The sequence below is a fragment of the Misgurnus anguillicaudatus genome, chromosome 18, assembly GCF_027580225.2.
Source record: "Misgurnus anguillicaudatus chromosome 18, ASM2758022v2, whole genome shotgun sequence".
In the NCBI taxonomy this organism is placed as follows: Eukaryota; Metazoa; Chordata; class Actinopteri; order Cypriniformes; family Cobitidae; genus Misgurnus; species Misgurnus anguillicaudatus.
This window is the reverse complement of record NC_073354.2, coordinates 28,800,378-28,820,152: the sequence shown is the minus strand read 5'-3', so window position 1 is coordinate 28,820,152 and position 19,775 is coordinate 28,800,378. Positions and strand designations below refer to the sequence as shown.

Below are 19,775 nucleotides of genomic sequence, written 5' to 3'. Positions count from 1 at the left end.
CAGCTGTTTTTTGTGCGCCCGGCCTTCGTTTAGAGTCTGAGGGAGACGCACGCTGTAAAATTTTGCAAACATGTCTGAGGATAACACGTCATCCGCGTCACTGCAGTCATGTGACTTTAGTCTCGTCTGTTTTGAAGCGAATACCCAGAAGGAAAGACAATGCTGAATAAAGTCGTAATTTTTGTTATTTTTGGACCAAAATGTATTTTTGATGCTCCAACACATTCTAACTGACCCACTGATGTCACATGGACTACTTTGATGATGTTTTATTAACTTTCTGGACATGGACAGTATATTGTATGTAGATTTTCAATGAAGGGTCAACAAGCTCTCGGACTAAATCTAAAACATCTTAAACTGCGTTCCGAAGATGAATGGAGGTCTTACGAGTTTGGAACGACATGAATGACATTATTTTCATTTTGGGGTGAACTACCAGTATCCCTTTAATTGCTAAGAGTGTACACAACCATTAAAAAGTTTGTGGCCTCACTTATTTTTCTTTATTTGTACACATTTTGGAATAATAGTTAACTTATCGAATATTTTAGCATCTTTAAAGTAGCTACTCTTTGCCTAAAATTAGTAAAAAAATGCTATTTTATCAGCCAGCTTCTTGAGGTTTCACCCTGCAGCATTAAAGGAGCTCCCACCTATGCTGAGCTCTTATTGGCTGCTTTCTACAATATTCAGTCCAAGTCATGCATCTCAATTTTTCTACTTAGAAAAATCTCTAACATGTAAGCACAATTAAATTCTATCTACCAAATTAATCTCACACATTTAGGCACACACCTTCAGATTAACTGACCCTAAACGTTTGAACAGTGGTGTTTTTTTCCTAAAAAAAAAAAAAAAACTATGTGGAAGAATGACAGTATTCACGTCAGGTGTGTTTAAACTGAAAACCCAGCTGCCACCTGTAAAGTGATGTATTTGGAACCGCTTGGGGAAAGAACAACATCAATTTCGCCTTGGTAGGCTGTGGAAAGGTTTGGGGTGTGCAGGTACATACACAGAGGTTACTTTCCATTTATAAAACAAGGCCAGGGAAACCACACCGCTTTCATTAATGCAAAACTCGTACTCACTCAGTCAATGGCCCCAAAGCCGTCATGTTTTGGCAGGGCAGGAGCCAGGAGAGGATGTTTAGCTGTCATTAATCTCCTTTAGGAAGTTCAACTTTGATAGTATCGGACATACGATTCCACACTTGTAAAGGAAAATAGAGATATGTAAAGTATAGTGGAGGAAGGAGAACAGGCAGCAGAATAGTAGGGGTGACGGAAGCCCAGCAAGACCTCACTGGCATATGGTAAAAAATCTGTTCTTTACTGTTTTTAAGTGGACTACATTCAGCCAAGGCATACCCAGCAAGCCATGGCAGACACTAAGTACTTTTCTCACTGAGAGATGACGCATTTTGTTTAGGTGAGCACTGCAGGACTAAGCACCCTCTGAAAGTCTGATATAATTAGAATGCTTTGTCGTCATCTTACAGTACATTGATGGTCTAATTATATATTCTAGAATGTCATTTAATACTTGCTAAATGTTAAACGCGTGTCCTTTTTAATCTCTTTTTTATATGAAAACAGCTTTTTACTACAATGTGTATGTTTTAAGTGGTTTTATGAATACCAGAGGTACATTCTTAAAGATAAAGGTGCTTAAATTGCACATTGATGCAACAGAAACCAGTCACATTTTTTTTCTTATAGTTTTATATTATTCACTACATACTGTAAAACAACGTTTTTTTATGGAACCACACAGCCAAAAATGGTCCTTTTACAGTATGGCATCATGTAGCACCTTTATTTTTAGGCGTGTAAGTCAAATTTTACCTCAAAGAAATTGCCTAAATTCTTAAAGACCTTCCTTGAATCCAATTACCCAAATATAGCCTCAAAATCTTTTTGCTACTTTAAGTTACGGTTGACCAACATGTGTTTTTCTGGTGGCATAATTACTAGATTCAGCACCAAAATAACATTTCATTATCTTTTGCGTAACCTTTCATTCGTTTTGTTGTTTTATCTAATTTGCATGCTCTATAAGTGGTACTTGGATATATTAGTATCCTAAAATTCTGATGTACCTCCACAAGTGACAAACAAGTCACCATAAACTATATAGCCACATTAGTGCCAAAGGGACGCATGTGCTGTTTTCATTTTACTATAAATAAGCATTATTGCCCATATTTTGCTAGCTATCTTAAAGAAAATGACCTTTTTGCTTTTGAGGGCACAAACAAAAGTAGTAAAATTGTGCTTATTTTAGATTTGTAATGAATCATATGCCATAAAAATAGGTATTATAAATCAAATTAGCGAGGAACCTAATTACATTTTAATAATTTAAGATGCTAAAACCCAGTAAATTGCCAAAGATAAAAGTGCTGCGCTTCTGTCAGTGCATTTTGCGATAGCAACACAAAAGGTCATAGGTTCAACCCAGGATACATACTGATCAAAAATGTATACCTTGTATGTAATGTAGTCAACTGTAATTTGCTTTGGATAAAAGCTTCTGCTAAATTCGTAAATGAGTCATAAACAAACACTAGTCAATTCAATTAAATCATACATGGGGCTCAGCTTGGAAATCTCCAAAAAGCACATCCTACCATTATTAAAGTACTCAAAAAGAATCTAGTGGGCCTTTAATAGGTCTTCTGTAGTTTGTGAGAGAAAACAATTAATATTTTTGAGCTTATTTATAGCGACCGATAGGCTATAGGTATCCACTCAACCGTTAATTAAGTTCAAATATGGCGGCATGTTGGGAACTCTCACGTGAAGAAACGCATAATGAAAACGAGTAGTGATAACACGATGGCACTTTAATATAACATTGAATCATGTTCTCACCTTGACAGTTACATCCGTCGTCATGTTTATTCAGCCGAGGTTTCCTGGTTTTCTGAGGCGATGCACGTGCACCTGACTGACGAAGTGCTACGTAAGTAAATCTCACAACGTTTTGTGAATAATCAATGTTTGTCAAACACAAATAAAAATGTATATTGTATAATACCTTAGAGAAATATTTAGATTTATGTGCTTTACTGTTGCCTTCATGTTGCCTGCCACTACAAATTTTAGGCTCAATCGTATTTAAACTGTTAGATTTGACCACTAGGGGGAGTTATAGCGCTCCTTATCTGTCAACCCCTATTAACGAGGTCGATTTCATTTCATTTTTATTGTTCAAATAAGTGAAAAATAATTATGACCAACACAATACACCAAATGCTACTTAATTTATGCATTGTTTTTAGATATACAATTCATTACACTTTAACAAATAACTAAATATACAGGGGTATATTATTGCAGTGGGTAGTGTTAAAGCATGGTTTCTATCAGCCTTAGGATAGGCCTACAGTATGACAGCATTTTTATTTTGGTGCTAAATGATCCCTGATTTCCAAAAACTCTGAAACCCCATCACTTCTTCCTCTGTTATAGTACCACAGGCCAGTTGAATGCTTTTTTTCTGACTGGTTGAGAAATGTAGGTGTTAATTATTTTTCTGTAAAACGCACACTACCTGCCAAATGTCTTAAAATAACCACCAGGGCAACACTTGTGGTAAGTAACCATGATATAAGCAGAATGATTGACTCAGGTCCTTTGAATTATTTGAAAATAATGTACCCCTGCTTCGCGTCATGCCGCAGTACCACTTTGGTGCGTGCCTTATTTTCAAATAATTCAGTGGTCTGTCGTCAACTTTTCCATAATCAATTCTGCAGTCAGTGTGATGGACTCCTGACAATTCTTTGGCAATGTCATTCCCAACACTCTCTAATGGGTCAAAAAATATCCCGCAAGCACATTACTGAAGACTTCACCCACCCAGACATCACGTTACAAAGATTCTCATTTTAACATAGTGTGCAGCTCTAGTTAAACATCTTTTCCTTAGATGGTTTACCATAAGAAGGATGTGCAGCTGAGGGTCAGTGAGAGTCCAGGGAAGTGTTTCGAAAACTGCACCTGTTTGTGCTTTGTATAAGGCAATACTGTTATATTGGAATAGATATGGATACGTTTTGGCATTGTCTTTTGATTCAGTACACAATTTAAATGCACAATTCAAGGAACTTTCCACTTTGTTGAAAGTATGCAGAGGAAATTTATGTCAAAGGTGACTGCTGTGTACTTGCGGCATCAAGCTTCAAGTTCATCCAGCCTGATCTCACGAGAAATCGTACATATTTTACGAGTTGGCTAATTCGTATCAATTCATACGAAGTTAATTGTGCAGAATCATACGATTCTCATGAAAAAACAACAACAATGAAACCGAACCCCCAACCTAAACCCAACGTCACAAGGGTCAAGGCAAGTCATACAAAAACGTACAAATGTGGTCGTATGAATTAACACGAATTAGCCAACTTGTAAAATATGTATTCTTGTGAGATAACATTGGTTCATTTGTCTGTATATATGACTACTATAAGTAAATCACAAGCTTTCTTATAACATTAAACAATAAAAAAAGAAAAACACTGCATTAATTTAAACAAACTGATATACACTGCTGTTATATGCGTATTAATATGAGCACTTAGGGTGATTTCCCGGACAGGGATTAGCATATACCAGGACTAGGCCTTAGTTTAATTATGAAATATAACTAGTTTTAAAGGGGACATATAACGAAAATCTGACTTTTTCCATGTTTAAGTGCTATAATTGGGTCCCCAGTGCTTCTATCAACCTAGAAAATGTGAAAAAAACCTAGTAACTTAAAGGGATGCTCCGATCGATCGGCCGATCATGCTTGCTATGTTTCTCAATGAATTACGGTGAAATGCCGCTACATCCAAAAGCCAGGGGGCGCTCTCGTGCAGAAACTCAAAATGCGCTGTAGACGAAGAACAATACACACGCAGCTGTGATGACACGCAGCTCCATGAAATGGCTGAAGGATATATTTATATTTCTGTTCTTCAAACCTTTTAGGTATTTTCATGATAATAAAGAATATGTTTAATAATTATGTTTGACGAGTGTTGCTTTTTCAAATGCATGTTATAAACGACTCAAACTAACAGTGATTTTAGATCGATAAGGACTTACTGATCAAAAGCCGTAGTACATGAAATAGCTGTAATATGATCGGCTGTCCGATTCAGAATAGTGATCTGCAACGTATTATTAGTGGAGATCGGCATTGATCGGAGCATCCCTAGTAACTTAGTTTGGTAAACCATTCTCTGCAAGCATGTGGAAAAAATAGGTCATTGAAATTTGGCTCCCCTTGTGATGTCAGAAGGCCCCTTAATCTGCACTATCCAACCACAGCACTGCCATTTAGTGCAGAGATCATTTGCATTTTAAAGGACACACCCAAAATGGCACATTTGGCTCACTCCTACAAAGTGTCAATATAACCATGTTATAATAAATTATCTATAAGGTATTTTGAGCTAAAACTTCACATATGTATTCTGGGGACACCAAGATTTATTAATCTTTAAAAAGTCTGGTGAAATGTCCTTAAAAGGGCAAAACAAAGGGCACTGGTGTATTTTAAGATATGTCAGTGCAAGTTGTTTTCAGTTTGGACACCTAATACATTTATTTTAGTCTAGGACTAGTCTAATCCCCGTCTGGGAAACCGCCCCATTATGTATTAAAACTAAAATAGCAAAAAATAAAGCATGGCTGCGGTAGTGTTTGCTACTTTTATTGCAGTAAACTCTATGGGGGCTAAGGGGCTATGATCATGAACAGACACATTTATTCAAAGAATTCAGCTAGCATTCAAGGTTCACATTAAATGTGAACATTAATTTTATTAGTATGCATTCTCAAACCCACAGTCTTGGCATTGCCAGCATCATACTATCATAAATGAAGCACCAGGAGCACTACAGTTTGATATTAAATAATTTTTTCAGTATGTATCTACTACACTTATAACTTGTGAAACATTGGCAAGGTTTCTATGGTTCACAGTTCAATGTAACAAACTCTTCAATAAACTTTTTCCACATCTGCAAGGAAACGTTTGGAGCTCTGAGGTTCTCCTTCCTCCACAGCATCTCACCTCTCAAGTCTAATTGCCGTAGCCGGGGGCTCTCTGACCAAATATGTTGTTTTGTGTCGTGCCCAGCCTTTAATTATCTCTTCTGAATGCAAAACTAAGCCTAATCTGGACTAATGAGAAGTCAAAAGTGAGCTAAATAAAACTAGGGATGGGAAAAAATAGCCCCTGTGGTTGTATCAGATTTTTCCCTACTGTGATTAAACGACTTCTTATTTAATTTAACCCTATACAGTTCATATCTCTTTTTATTGCCAAAGCATAAGATCACAAACTGAATGATGTTTAACCTGTTAGGGAACCCTCAAGGGTCTGGGACACAGATGCGTATACTGAGATGTTTCAGTTGGGTTTTTATTGTTTCAATTAAAACAGAGGTTTACCAAAATGGGCTTCCCTTGGTTTGGGAAAAAGACCTGGTCTGTCTAGGGTTTTCACTTTGAAGGAGATGGGTTTCCTTACCGGGTTAGTTTTGACTTTGTTCTTGAAGTTTAAGGATATGAGCAGTGGCGGCTCGTGACTGCTCATCCGAGGGGCGCAAATTCAAAATAAGTGTTCGGAGTGTCATGTGTGTGCGTTTTCAAAATATGTGTTTGTTGCATCATGTTACCCATGTGCATCACGTGTGTTGTCAAAATAAGTGCCTGCTGCACACGCGTCAAAACCTTTTATAATAAAAGAGACGCTCATGTTCACAAAATACACGCAAGACACTCCCTTAACTCTGATTACGCATGAGATTATGCGAGTATCTGGCAAACACGAGCGTCTCTTTTATCATAAACCCTTTAGACACGTCTGCAGCAGGCACTTATTTTGACAAGAAACGTGATGCACATAGGTTCACTCGATGCGCAAAACACATATTTTGAAAAAAGGGACCACACACATGATGGGCTACATACATGTTGTGACGAACTTCGCATCGAGCGCCCTTGAAAAAAGAAGTCACCGGCCGCCACTGGATATGAGTAATTCCCATTACATGCAAGCTCACATTCAAAGTCCAATTTAATCTGATATTAGTGCACTTAGTATTAATTATAAGTATTTGACTTTGTCTCTGAAATCCAGGCTAAAGTCTTGTAATCTATTTTCACTCATATTTGACATGACCTTACTCAGTCAATATGAAAATATCACAAAATCACAAAAATAAGAGTTTTTGATCCATATAATGTAATTCTATGTTCCATCCCCTGATGAGAAAAGACATTGTGGAGAAATCTTTTCCTCTGTGGTTTCTATAAGAATTGGAGCATCTATCCTTAAAGATCAGATCTTTGTCTATAACGGGTATGCATCCACGTGACCACCCCGGAGCACGCCCTGTGGCAAAAGTTCAACAAAATGGCTGGTTTTCATAGCAGCTGCTGCGAAAATGCCAGTAAAAATTTACTTCACTACATTCTAAAGCATAGAAACATACTTTATATTGCATTTTAAAATTTATTTAATACCTAATTACATTAAAATTGTGTATTTTTACTTGAGTAAAAGTACGTTAATGTATTAAATGTAAAACAAGAACGTGTATCTATTAAATGTAATAGAGTAAAAATTATGATAATATGCTTTGGAATGTATTTTTTCCAAAGAAAAATACGGATAAAATACAAATACTTGAAAAAATACTTTTAAGAAGAAAGTAAAACCTCAGCTTGATAGTGACCCTAGCGACTTATCAACCCACATGTTGTCTGTGGACTTTGGCATGAACGATCAATTTACTTCTCCTTTTGGTGTTTCTTGGCAGTCTGTAAAACGATAGCTCAGAATTCTGTTAGTACAGTCTATCGCACAACAGCTTTTTCCCATTTAGATGCGTTTTTCGCTGATTTTACACTGTACACAAATTCTGCCGCTCTGTCTTTTGCCACTCAGTGGGCGTATAGGCATTTTTGGTGACGTCACGTGCATACCCTCTATTTGAGGTTGTAAAACACCTGCTCCTAGTATTAAAAAAAACATGGCAGGGTGAGATGGGCATGGGGAGGAGGATGTGGTAGGCTGGAGGTGTCTAGAGAGTGGCAGGAGTTTCTGAAAGCCTTCATAGTCTGCTCTCTCTCTCCACACACAGCTTCTCACTCAGCCTTTAGATAGATATCCTGTAGATAGGCTCGCCAATTAAAGCGCTGTGCATTTTGGGAAAGGAGCATTATGGATTTTTTTCTCTCGTTCTTCATAAGTGGAGTTGTTTTGATGTTGGAACACCAAGGTAAATAAATGATTGTCATGTTTTATACTGACTTAGTGCTGACATATTTGTAAAATGTCTCTGCTAGATCTTATAGTTTACATGTGATGCTTTTCTATAATGTAAGCCATTGCTTTTAAATTAGATTTGCAAATATTACTTGACACTGTCACTTATTTAATTATTAAAAGTATTGTACATTTTTTGCAGTAAATTGAAGAGATCAACATTTTTATATGAACTATTCACTCTAACCTATGCTGGGTTGATTTAACCCATTGTTGGGTTAAACATACAAATTTTCTTTGTTAATATAACACAACAACTGGATTCATCCCATCAACTTCTGTTATCTTATGCTAGTAAAGAAGACATCTGACATTTGGTAACATACGCAAAATTATTGCCAATGGCCATAAAACGTGATAGAAATAAGTCAAAGGAATAAATCTTTATTACAACGCCCGTCACAATAGGCAGTTAGCCGTGATATACTGTAATAAGGAAAGCATTCGAGGGTTAAATGTGGCGTAAAATGCTGTTAAATCCTGTCTGGGTTTAGCATGTAATGGTGGAAACCCTGCATGTGTAGGCCATCTCCTATAGACCACAGAACTGTAGTTGGAGGCTCTGTGGGTAGGCTTGAATTAAATAGCGTTGGAGAGTTCATAGCCAGTGCAGGTTTTCTCTATAAACATTAAAACAAAAAGAACTGATAATTCTTGGACTTACCATGTATGTAATGCTTGCAAATCCTAAATCAACTAATAAAAGATGGTTAGCAGGCTGCAAAACCTCTGTATGTTTGTTCTTATAATAAGTTCTTATTTCAGCAGCGGATTATTTTGTATGCGGTGCAGGTTTTTGGGCTATCACAATGTATAACAGTATATTGTTACTACATGGCTGGAATGTGAATTATGATACTTTCCAGTAGTGTTTGGTTTAAATCATATTAAACGGTAAAGGATAACAACTTAAAACCTGCTGCTGCTGCTTATATTCAGTTGAGCAAGATGTGCTTTAATGTTTGTGGTTATGTGATTATGTAATTTCTCGCTTGTACTGTGCTGATCCACATTGGCACTGTCTTCAGGGCACAGGACACAAAATTACATTTTTAGGAAGTTTTATAGATCCTACCTAAGGGTTTATGTCTAGCCTAATACCAGGGATGAATAAAATATTTCCTGATTGTATCTTTCTCATGATAATTTAGGGTAGGGTGGTACAGGGGTCAGTATGCGAGGCATTTTAAGCAAGACATTCCAATAGGCTTTTCTTTAACTCCATTCATCACTATGGGGTGGCTTCCTGGACAGGGTTTAGATTAATCCATGACTAGGCCTTAGTTATATTAGGACATTTAACTCGTTTTTACAAGCATACATTACAACAAACAATACTGGTGTGCCTCTTTAAGACAAAACAATGGCACTGAGATATGTTATATGCCCTGTCCACCCCTAAACGTATTACTTTTCATTGACATTTATTATAACAGAAGCATAACTGTCTGGACTATTGTAACCGTAGCTTGTGCTGTGAGGGCATCACCAAAACATGAGCATCTAAATGCTGAGCCTTTAAGAGTGATGTCATTATAATCTACTTTATAATCGATTTCATTTAATTTATTAATAAAGAAAAAAGTACATGATGATGGTATTACCATGGAAACAGTACTATGGTGCATCTTGTTCTATGGTAATACCGTGTTGTTCCTTTGTTTGTTGCTCGTGTTGCTCATGTGTATTAGCCAGAAACCTGGTTTTCATTTAAGTTTTAAACCGCAACCAACGGAAGCTGTAGTGGTGGTTTGGTTTGTAGCAGGATCTGCATGTACTGCAGGAATCCTGGAGGCAAAAAATGCGGTCGGTCACTGATTCGTAGTTGCTGTCTTCTTGAAACACAATCCACATGGGCCACTTGGCTCACTCACCTCAACCTCAATGAAGTTGAACTGAATTCATTTGTTTGGGCTTTCTTTATTTGAATGTGTTTTAGCCTTTTATCTTTTTAAATGATAGCTAAATGTGGGAGATTATTTACATTACATATGTGTCTCTGACCCACAAAACCAGTCATAAGTAGCGTGGGTATATTTGTAGGAATAGTCAAAAATGCATGTGTATGGGTCAAATTTATCTTTTTTTGTGTGTAAGGACTTAATTTGGACAACTTTAAAGGCACTTTTCTCAATAGTTTGATTTTTTTGCACCCTCAGATCACATATTGTCCTATCCTAACAAACCATACATCAACATTCTATTCAAAGCCACTTACAGTGCATTCAAGTCTTGTTAGCTTGTTAGCTGTACATATTGTCACACAGCAGCTTTTAGGCATTATTCTGTTTTTTTGTTATAAGCCAGAAATGACAAGGAGGCGGCCTCTCGCAATACAAAGTCAATGGAGACGGTTGGATTGTTTTCCCCAGGTGGGCGTTGTTTTCAAATGTGCATAACTGCGCTCTGTCTCTATGATGTCGGTTACTAGACACGCCCATTAAACCCAGTCTCACCCCATGGGCTCTATCTTACACCCGGCGCAATGCAGCGCAATGCGCGACGCAAGTGTCTTTCGCTAGTTTCCACCCTAATTTTCACGTTTAGCGCCGCGTTGTTTAAATAGCAAATGCATTTGCGCCCCCTTTGCGCCCATGGGCGTTCTGGTCTGAAAAACGAGGTGTGTTCAGGCGCATTGTTGGCGCGTTGCTATTTTGAGGCAACTAAAATAGACTACGCCATTGACCAACAAAAACCTGGTCTAAAGTCTAAAGTCAATGGCGCAATATGTTTTATGTTATTTAAAGAGCGCATTAGTAATATGCGCCTATAAACGGGAGGACAACGCGGGTTTGCTTATCACAAAGTACATAAATGCGCAGCAGCACAAAAATGCTTTTAAATATGAAAGATTAAAGGATTGAATTTAAGAGATTATTACTGAGTCTCTTGGACATATTTATAGATGAGGACTGATTATGAGACGTTAGAAGGCGCAAAGAGCTGCTTCACCTGCAGCCTGATAAGTAAATAAATGCTTTGCTTTAAACAAATGCGTCTGTTTTTAAATGTTTTTTTTTAATGCTACCTCACGAATTTATTGTATATGATGTACCTGTGGATATGGCGAGATGAGAAACATTTGTAAGTAATGCTTAAAAAAACTCTTTGCTAAAAAAACCGCTGTCCAAAGTGCTGAAACGTGAGGAGAGCCGTTTGTAATTTCTTTATCTCCTGTTTGTTACAAATAAAGTATTTTTAGAGTACAAACCTTATCTTACATACTTGTAAAATATTTTTGATGATATTGGATAGGCATACATTTAAAGCAATTACAAGCCTGCTTTTTTAATTCCATGACTAAAAGAAAACGGCTTTTAAAGGTTTTAATAAAAAAATAACAATTTCAATACAAGTGAAAAACAACACAATTATTTAACATTAATCTTAAACTGGGGATCTTCTTCCTCCGCTTAGTTTTTCAGTTTTCAAAGTTCGTCATCTAAATAGGGATTAGACATAGCGCCAGCGCAACTTGCTTTTAAAGGGAATGAGAGCTGTGACTCTCATTGGTTTACTGCGCGTTACGCCCAAAATACTCCCATTACAATAGGACCTACCCTTTTCGACCATGCGCTCGGCGCAAAAATCATTTTTCCCGTCGTTAAATTAGCAAAAGTGGATTCGGACACGCCCATTTAGACGTTGCGCTGTGCGCTTTAGACAATGCGCTTAGATCGTTAAAATAGGGCCCCATGTCGTCAATATTTGACGACACTTGACCATTCGTCAATATGTGACGCGGAGGGTATACCTTTCGCGTCATTTTTTGACGAACTGGGGACTTCAATACTATTACGTCCGTTGCATTCTCTTCTCCTATTTTCTTACCATTTTCGCGTCGGTTTAGGGTTAGATTTACATAATGACATCCCTACCCAAACCTAACTCTAACCCCAACGCCAGGTGACAACTGTTTCTAACCCCAACGCCAGGTGACAACTGTTTAATTTCGCGTACACTGTTTAATTTCGCGTACACTGTTTAATTTTGCGTAATCTAACACTAAACCGACGCGAAAATGGCAAGAAAACAAGAGAAGAGAACGCAACGGACGCAACAGTACCGAAGTCCCCATTCGTCAAAAAATGACGCGAAAGGCACACCCTCCGCGTCACATATTGACGAATGGTCAAGTGTCGTCAAATCCCGACGACATGGGGTGAGACTGTGTTACCCATTACTGCTGATTGGCTACAAGTGTGTTTTGGTACTCTGCCCAACTCCCATTTCCAAAGCGTTTTACAAAAATGTTGCACCCCGCCTTTAAGGCGTACACCAAAGCAAAAACTTTAGCCTTTGAAACGTTTCAATTGCAGAAAATTAATTTGGAATTAAAATGTTGGGTAAATTGATAAAGGGTCGGTTTCCCGGACAGAGCTACTACCAGACTATTTGAGCTGTGTTAATTTAAACACAACTTGCATTGACATGCATATCTTATATCAGTGCCATTGTTTTGTCTCATGATGCTATAGGGCTGTAACGATTAATCGCGTATCCCATTAAAAATGCCTCTGAAATCGATTCAGAATCGTTTCTGTTTCAAGCTTGTGCGTGTACTACGGCATTTGGTCAGTAGGCAATCCTTATCAATCTAAAACTATTATGAGTCAGAGTCGTTTATAATGTGAATTTAAAAAAGCAACACTCCTTAAACAAAATCATTTAAAATATTCTTATTCTCATGAAAATACCTGAAACAATTTAAAGAACAGCAATATAAATATTCTTATAAACATTTCCTGGAATAGCGTTTGTAATGCTACTTCTTCACAAAGGGAGTTTCTGCACGAGAGTGTCCCCTGGCTTTGGGATGTGCCGGGATTTCATTAAAATTCATTTTTTGAGAAAAAGCACATTTGTCCGATTAATCGTTATTACGCTACTCACAGCATTGTTTTTTGTAAAGTATGTTTGTAAGAACTACTTAAATGCCCTGTTCCTGGATTACTCTAAACCCTGTCCTGGAAACCTTCCCAATATGTACTGGTGTTTAGTTATTTGTAATTAAAACTTATTTTTTGTATTCAGCCTACACAGCATCCCTGTCAGTCCCACGGTCCAATGCAAACAGAAGCCGATCTGTCAACTCTACTTTGCAAATCCATCATCGTGAGAAGCGCTGTTCCTGTGGAAATGTGAAGGACAAGGAATGTGTTTACTTTTGCCATATTGGAATAGTTTGGGTCGATACACCCAGGTACACCAGCCGCACACAGACCAAAGACGCAAGATTTACTTACACTGGTTTACGTTAGTAGATGTGGATGTGTAAAAAATGGCCAGAAGTGAATCAGGGAAGTTGATGTGTGCGGGGGAGTGATGTTGGTAACCTGTGCATGCTGTAAGTGTGTGTCTGGTTGTATTTAAAGTAAGTATGTGGTTTTACTAATGTGGCCCACGCATGGAGGAGACCTGAGGACAGGCAGACTGCCTTTGGTGAAAAACAACCTAAAAACCAAAGACATAAAGGTCTGGCTCCTGGGAAATGAAATAAGTAGCTGAGTGTGAACTCTTTAACCATCTAGAGAAGGTTGCTGTGTTTTATTTAAAATAGTGATCGGTTTTCAATTCTTTCTAAAATATTCATTGTTCTCTTTAAGTCAAGTCGTTCCCTACGGTGTGGGTTCGCTCCAAATCCGTCTAAGGCGAGATGTAAAACGATGCCTTTGTGCAGACCAGAGAGATACAAAGTGCCTGCAGTTTTGTTCCTGCAGACATCTGCAACGAGAGTGAGTATCATTTCTAAAAGTCACTGCATATTTGATAAAAAATATCTTATTGATGCACTGCTCCTGTTAAAATTTCAGAGAGGAAAATGGCAGTGTCAAAAAGAGCCATCACAGAAACTTCAAAGAACATTACAAATCTAGATTCCCATTGAGACTGGGGAGGCACAGTCTAATCCAAACAACCTGAAAAGGGTAAAACATATACTACCATGGTAACTTATTGTATTTTTTTTTTTTAGATTCTGGAATCTGGCGTGACAACATGTCAAAATATGTGTGCTTTATAACTGGTTGTGATGGTACAGTATTAGACATTGTTCAGTTTTGCCTTGTCATGAACGCTATCATCTCCATAATGCCCGTATAAAAAGTATGTAGGAAGGATAGATTTACTAAATGTCAGTTGCAAATGTTTCTTTCCACTGACGTTTCTTTATAATATTAAAAAATGAGCACAATATTTAGAACAAACTTGAGGGCAATAGTGGTATAGTAGTGTGCAATGCAGTGAATTTATAGAAGTATGAATTAGAAGACACTATGACAAATATTGGAGCCTACAGTATGTCAATAAAACACCTTATTGTGTAAGTCAATAAACACTTTACACTCTTAAAAATAAAGGGGTTTCCATAAGAGAACCATTTTTGGTTCCCAAAAGAACCATTCAGCCAAAGAAATCATTTATTTCATGCCTTTTTAAGGTCTTTAGGAGCTTTTATGACTATAGTGAAACTTCTGTGCAGCAGAAAGGTTCTGTAGATGTTAAAGGTTCTTTATAGAACCCTAAAAGAACCTTTATTTGAAAAGTGTATTTGCAGTTTTAAGAGTTATGCCACTTAGGTTTTTTTTGCAACTGGCTGCAGTTTTAATTTGATTTAACTTTATTTGAATGTTTTTGAAAATGTAGAAAAATACAACTTGCATTCAAAAGAAATTATCAAATTTTATTTATTTATTAGATTTTTTGGTCAACAAAAGAAAATTCCATTTGCATCATTTTGCACATGAAACATAAAAACGTGTAAGTACATACAGTTATGGATATACACATACAAAATCATTCAAAAAGAGAAAAAAAAAGAAGAATATTAATAAAAATAAAAAATAAAAATAAAAATTCCATTACACTTTTATTGACCAAAAGGTGTAGGCTGAAGCAAAAGCTTATTAAGCCCACCCTTAACTCCATACAAGCAGCAGTAATTTTCATTATTTAATATGGCGAAATAAAATATTTTCAATATATATTTAGAAGTACATGCATTATTATTATTGTTATTATTTTCACTATTAATTTTATCATTGCTATTCAATATATCTTTTTAATACCAATCCTTTATAAAGTATTTTAAATTGTATTAATGACCTGGCCTTTTTTAACTCATCTGGCAAGCTATTCCAAAGCTGAACACCTTTATTTGATGGACAGTGTCTTCTTAAATTTGTTCTACAATACGGTATATTAAACATATAAGCCCCTCTTAGATCATAAGTACTGTCTCTCAAGCTAAACATAGCTTGCAAGGACTGAGGGAGAGTAGGTTGTCTTGCCTTATACACAAATTTAGCTGTATACAAATCTACCAAATCATAGAATTTTAATGTTTTTAACTGAATAAACAAAGAATTCGTTGGAGTATTATATGAAGAATGTGTAATTATTCTGATAGCCTTTTTTTGTAGTAGAAAAACTGGAGTAGTTCTAACTTTATAAGTATTCCCCCAGATTTCTATTCCATATGTTAAATATGGAGTGATGAGAGAACTGTACAATATATATAATGCACTTTTATTCAAAATATATTGCAATTTATATAAAATAGCAATTATTTTTGATATTTTCTTTTGAACATTTTGTATATGGTATGTCCATGCCATTTTATGATCAATAATCACTCCTAAAAACTTAATGTAATTAACTCTTTCTAACAAATGATTTTCAATTTTAATATTAATATCATTTTCTATCAATTTATTATTAAATACCATAAATTTTGTTTTAGATAAATTCAAAGATAATTTATTTAAGTCAAACCAACTCTTTAATTTGTACAGTTCCCTCTCCACTACCATTACCAACTCTTCCAGATTTTGACCCGAGCAATAAACATTTGTGTCATCAGCAAACAAAACATAATTGAGTACATCAGACACCTTACAAATATCATTAATATAAAGCAAAAATAACTTAGGTCCCAACACCGAGCCTTGGGGAACTCCACAACTTATTCTCTGCAAATTAGAATCTACACCATTTATGTGTACGTACTGAAGCCTATTTGTTAGATAATTTTAAACCCAAGACTGTGCTATACCCCTGAAACCAAACTTTTGCAATTTATATAATAAGATGTTATGGTCTATTGTGTCAAAAGCTTTCTGTAAATCTAAAAAAATTCCAACTGTATACTGTTTTTTATTCATTGCTTGTGTAATATTTTCAACTAAATTAATAACTGCCATTGTTGTTGACCTATTTTCTCTAAAACCAAATTGTTGTTCCGTTAAAATGTTATTTAATTCTATATAGTTATCCATCCTTTTAACAAATAACTTTTCTAATATTTTAGAGAATTGAGAAAGCAAAGAAATGGGTCTATAATTAGAAAACAAATGCTTATCACCTTCTTTATATAATGGGAGAACTTTAGCTATTTTCATTTCATTTGGAAAGATACCAGTTTTGAAAGACTGGTTGCAAATAAAGGCAAAAGGCTGAACAATATTATACATAATTTCTTTAACTATACACATAATGAAGCTGTTCAAATGTATCAGTGGATACAGTTAGATTTTTCCTTGAATGTTTGAAACTACATCTGCTAATGTAATCGCCTAATTCCCAAACTTTTCATTTTATGACCCACTTATATGGGTCAATGACGTGAAGTCATTCAATTAAATGTAAAAGGGTTGAAATCTCGAAATAAATTTGCAGATTACTTGCAAACATTCTCTTTTTTGAGTCAAAAATTTCTGGTTTCATTTCATTTTGAAAGAATATTTACGGGATAATTGCAAAATTGTCAATGTATTGTTACTGGTCTGTGTCAATTGGTGTAACTATTTTTTTTTTAATGAAAATATAAATATATTCATAAAAAATATGGAATAAAATATAATCATCTAGTTTAGTGTAATATGATTTTTTTACATACATTTTTACATAATTTGTCAAAGAATATTTGAAAAACGAGCTGTTTTCAGCATATGTCAGGACAAATATTACAAAAACATGTTAAAATTTACATTTAGAAATAAGTAATAAAATGATATTTTAACATTTTTTATGATTACGCATACATGCCATCGAGGTGGATAAAATATTTAATATTTTTCATTCTTTGGCTCAATTGGCGGTAACACCATTTGACATTTTCAGGTCCATTTAGTCTTAATTTAAAACTTTAAAAAGATAAAAAAAAGTTTTTGTCACTGATCCATAATCTATTCCGGGAACCACCGGCATATTTTTAAATAGAAATATGATGAAATGCACTTTCTATTTTATAAGAGTATTTTTTTTATTTCCTTGTTATTATATTAATGAAATGTAAGTTTAAAATGCTTAATTATACACTATGGCAGTGCTTCCCAACCTAAGGTCTAGGCCCCCCTTAGGGGGGGGGGGGGGGGGTGCAGATTTCAAAGCATAGGATACAAAGTCACTTTGATGTCAAATAACGATGCATGAACACATCTCAATGTGTAGAGGGTTGGGGTCTCAGATTGTCATATATTTACTTCTGAGGGGCCACAAGGAAAAAAGTTGGGAACCCCTGCCTTAGGGTATATCATGTCAAAATAATTGTAATTGCTTGTCATTAGTTGGACTAAAATATTGTTTGTATTTATTAAACTGACCGGGTTTATTTTATTGTGAAAAGGCAAATAATAAAAAAAAAACTCTTTTGGGGTTTTGAAACTTTTTGGTGTTTAGAGTGAAAAAGACAGTAAAGCACCTGACCATCATAATGTGATGATAATGTGATGCAGCGTACTCATTAAGAACAGCTTGACACAGGTTCAAACTTCAGAAATTGCCTTCAGACTCATAGACTTACATAAATTGAATATGTCCGTACAGCGAAAAGTAACTTAATAGGGGAAATATCATGAAAATCTGACGTTTCCATGTTTAAGTGCTATAATTGGCTTTCCAGTGTTTCTATCAACCTAGAAAAATCTGAAAAAAGATCAACCCAGTAACTTAGTTTTGGTAAACCATTCTCTGCAAGCATGTGCAAAAACAGGTAATTGAAATTAAATTTGGCTCCCCGTGTGATGTCAGACAGGGATCTTAATAATACCGCCCCTAAAAACATATATGCTGGGGACCCCAAAGATTTATTTGACATCTTAAAAAAGTCTTGTGAAATGACCCCAAAGATTTATTTGACATCTTAAAAAGTCTTGTGAAATGTCCCCTTTAAGAAGACTACTGTAAGAGAAACCGATATAACAGTCACCATGCTTAGAGATCAAACAGGAGTCTCATCATGAGAGTCTTAATGACAAAGCTTAACGTTTCCATTGTGCTAGAGGCTAGCAATTTTCTGAATAGCTGCATTTACGCTGTCTTCTGTTGATGTTAGTTTTCCATGAGGTGATGTTTAAAGCCTTTCTGTTGTAAAGTGATATTGTCGGTTGATGATAAGCGATCACATAATGTAGGATAAACCATATATTTAAGATAGATAGTAGCGGGTCTGAATTTCCAATCTTTATGCACTGGCTATTTATCTCTCTTCATTTTCAGCATCATCAGGAATGCTGGTTTACCTCACAGGAAGGCTTTCACAAGAAACCTCTGGAAGAAATTTGTGGCGCTCGCATTTACCGGGACAAAGGAACAAACAGACTCTATTCCTGTCTACTATGCTTCGGTTAAGACTCTTTGAGGCAACCACTAACCACATTGTTAGGTGCTGGGAAACACCCTCAAAAATCCCACAAATGATTAAAAGTGAGCTAAAAACAGATTAATGTTAGCAAGATATGGCTGAGTCACATAATATGTTCTTGTTTTTCAGCATTGTGATATTGCATTTGGCTTTTTTATTTATATATTTCTTTGTTTTATATTACATTCACTTTACAAAGCTTTTACTTTATATTAACTATTTTATTGACTGGTGTCGTATGTGCAAATTTGAGATGATGTCACTTGAAACTGCTACAATGCAAACATGGCCGCCTAGTGGTATGACTTCCCTAAGGACTTTGGGCATACTTGGTCTGATATGCATTTTTAGTAATGTAAGCCCAACAGGTTCTGGATAGAGAATAGTAAATTGACTTAAAGGGATAGTTCACCCAAAAATGAAAATAATGTCATTAATGACTAAGACATCCGTTCATCTTTGGAACACAGTTTAAAGAGCCAGTAAGATGCCAATTTTAAGCGTCCTATCACTGTTTATAAGTATTCAGTAGCCTACTCTGCTCTGATTGGTCAACTGACACAGTCTTCACAGACCACAGATCAGTGGCACAGACCAATAATAATGCAACATGATTTACTAAAAAGACATTATCGACATCAATACACGTCGTTCATCATTAATCAAAGCAATAAAAACGACGACAGAAACTAACATTTTACACTCATTTAAGCATTTATGTAAGCTAACCGAACCATAGCAAAAATGTAAACACTTAAGTTAGTGCACATGCCTTAGCCGCTTGCTAACGTGACTC

At 35.9% G+C, this 19,775-nt stretch overlaps 1 protein-coding gene across 3 annotated transcripts; it reads left to right on the top strand.

Annotated features, from left to right (window-relative positions):
* Nucleotides 1-2,805: 2,805 nt before the first annotated feature.
* On the top strand, nt 2,806-19,057 carry LOC129429745 (endothelin-2). Of its 3 annotated transcripts, none has more exons than XM_073855423.1 (5): nt 2,806-2,970; nt 13,372-13,540; nt 13,944-14,072; nt 14,151-14,264; nt 18,835-19,057. In XM_073855423.1, the coding sequence occupies exons 1-4, from the start codon at nt 2,940-2,942 to the stop codon at nt 14,257-14,259; spliced, it is 438 nt and encodes a 145-aa protein (XP_073711524.1). In that variant the 5' UTR covers nt 2,806-2,939; the 3' UTR covers nt 14,260-14,264; nt 18,835-19,057. The 3 variants fall into 3 exon arrangements, with proteins under 3 accessions (XP_073711524.1, XP_055042613.2, XP_055042612.2); XM_055186638.2 differs by lacking the exon at nt 2,806-2,970 and adding an exon at nt 8,139-8,290 and having other exon boundaries at nt 14,151-14,284; XM_055186637.2 differs by lacking the exon at nt 2,806-2,970 and adding an exon at nt 8,141-8,290.
* The last annotated feature ends 718 nt before the right edge of the window (nt 19,058-19,775 follow it).

Coding starts and splice junctions, on each gene's coding strand:
- LOC129429745 (XM_055186638.2), top strand. CDS start 8,233: ATGGATTTTTTTCTCTCGTTCTTCATAAGTGGAGTTGTTTTGATGTTG. Junction 13,541..13,943: donor GTTTGGGTCGATACACCCAG/GTACACCAGCCG, acceptor GTTCTCTTTAAG/TCAAGTCGTTCCCTACGGTG. Junction 14,073..14,150: donor TGCAGACATCTGCAACGAGA/GTGAGTATCATT, acceptor TTAAAATTTCAG/AGAGGAAAATGGCAGTGTCA.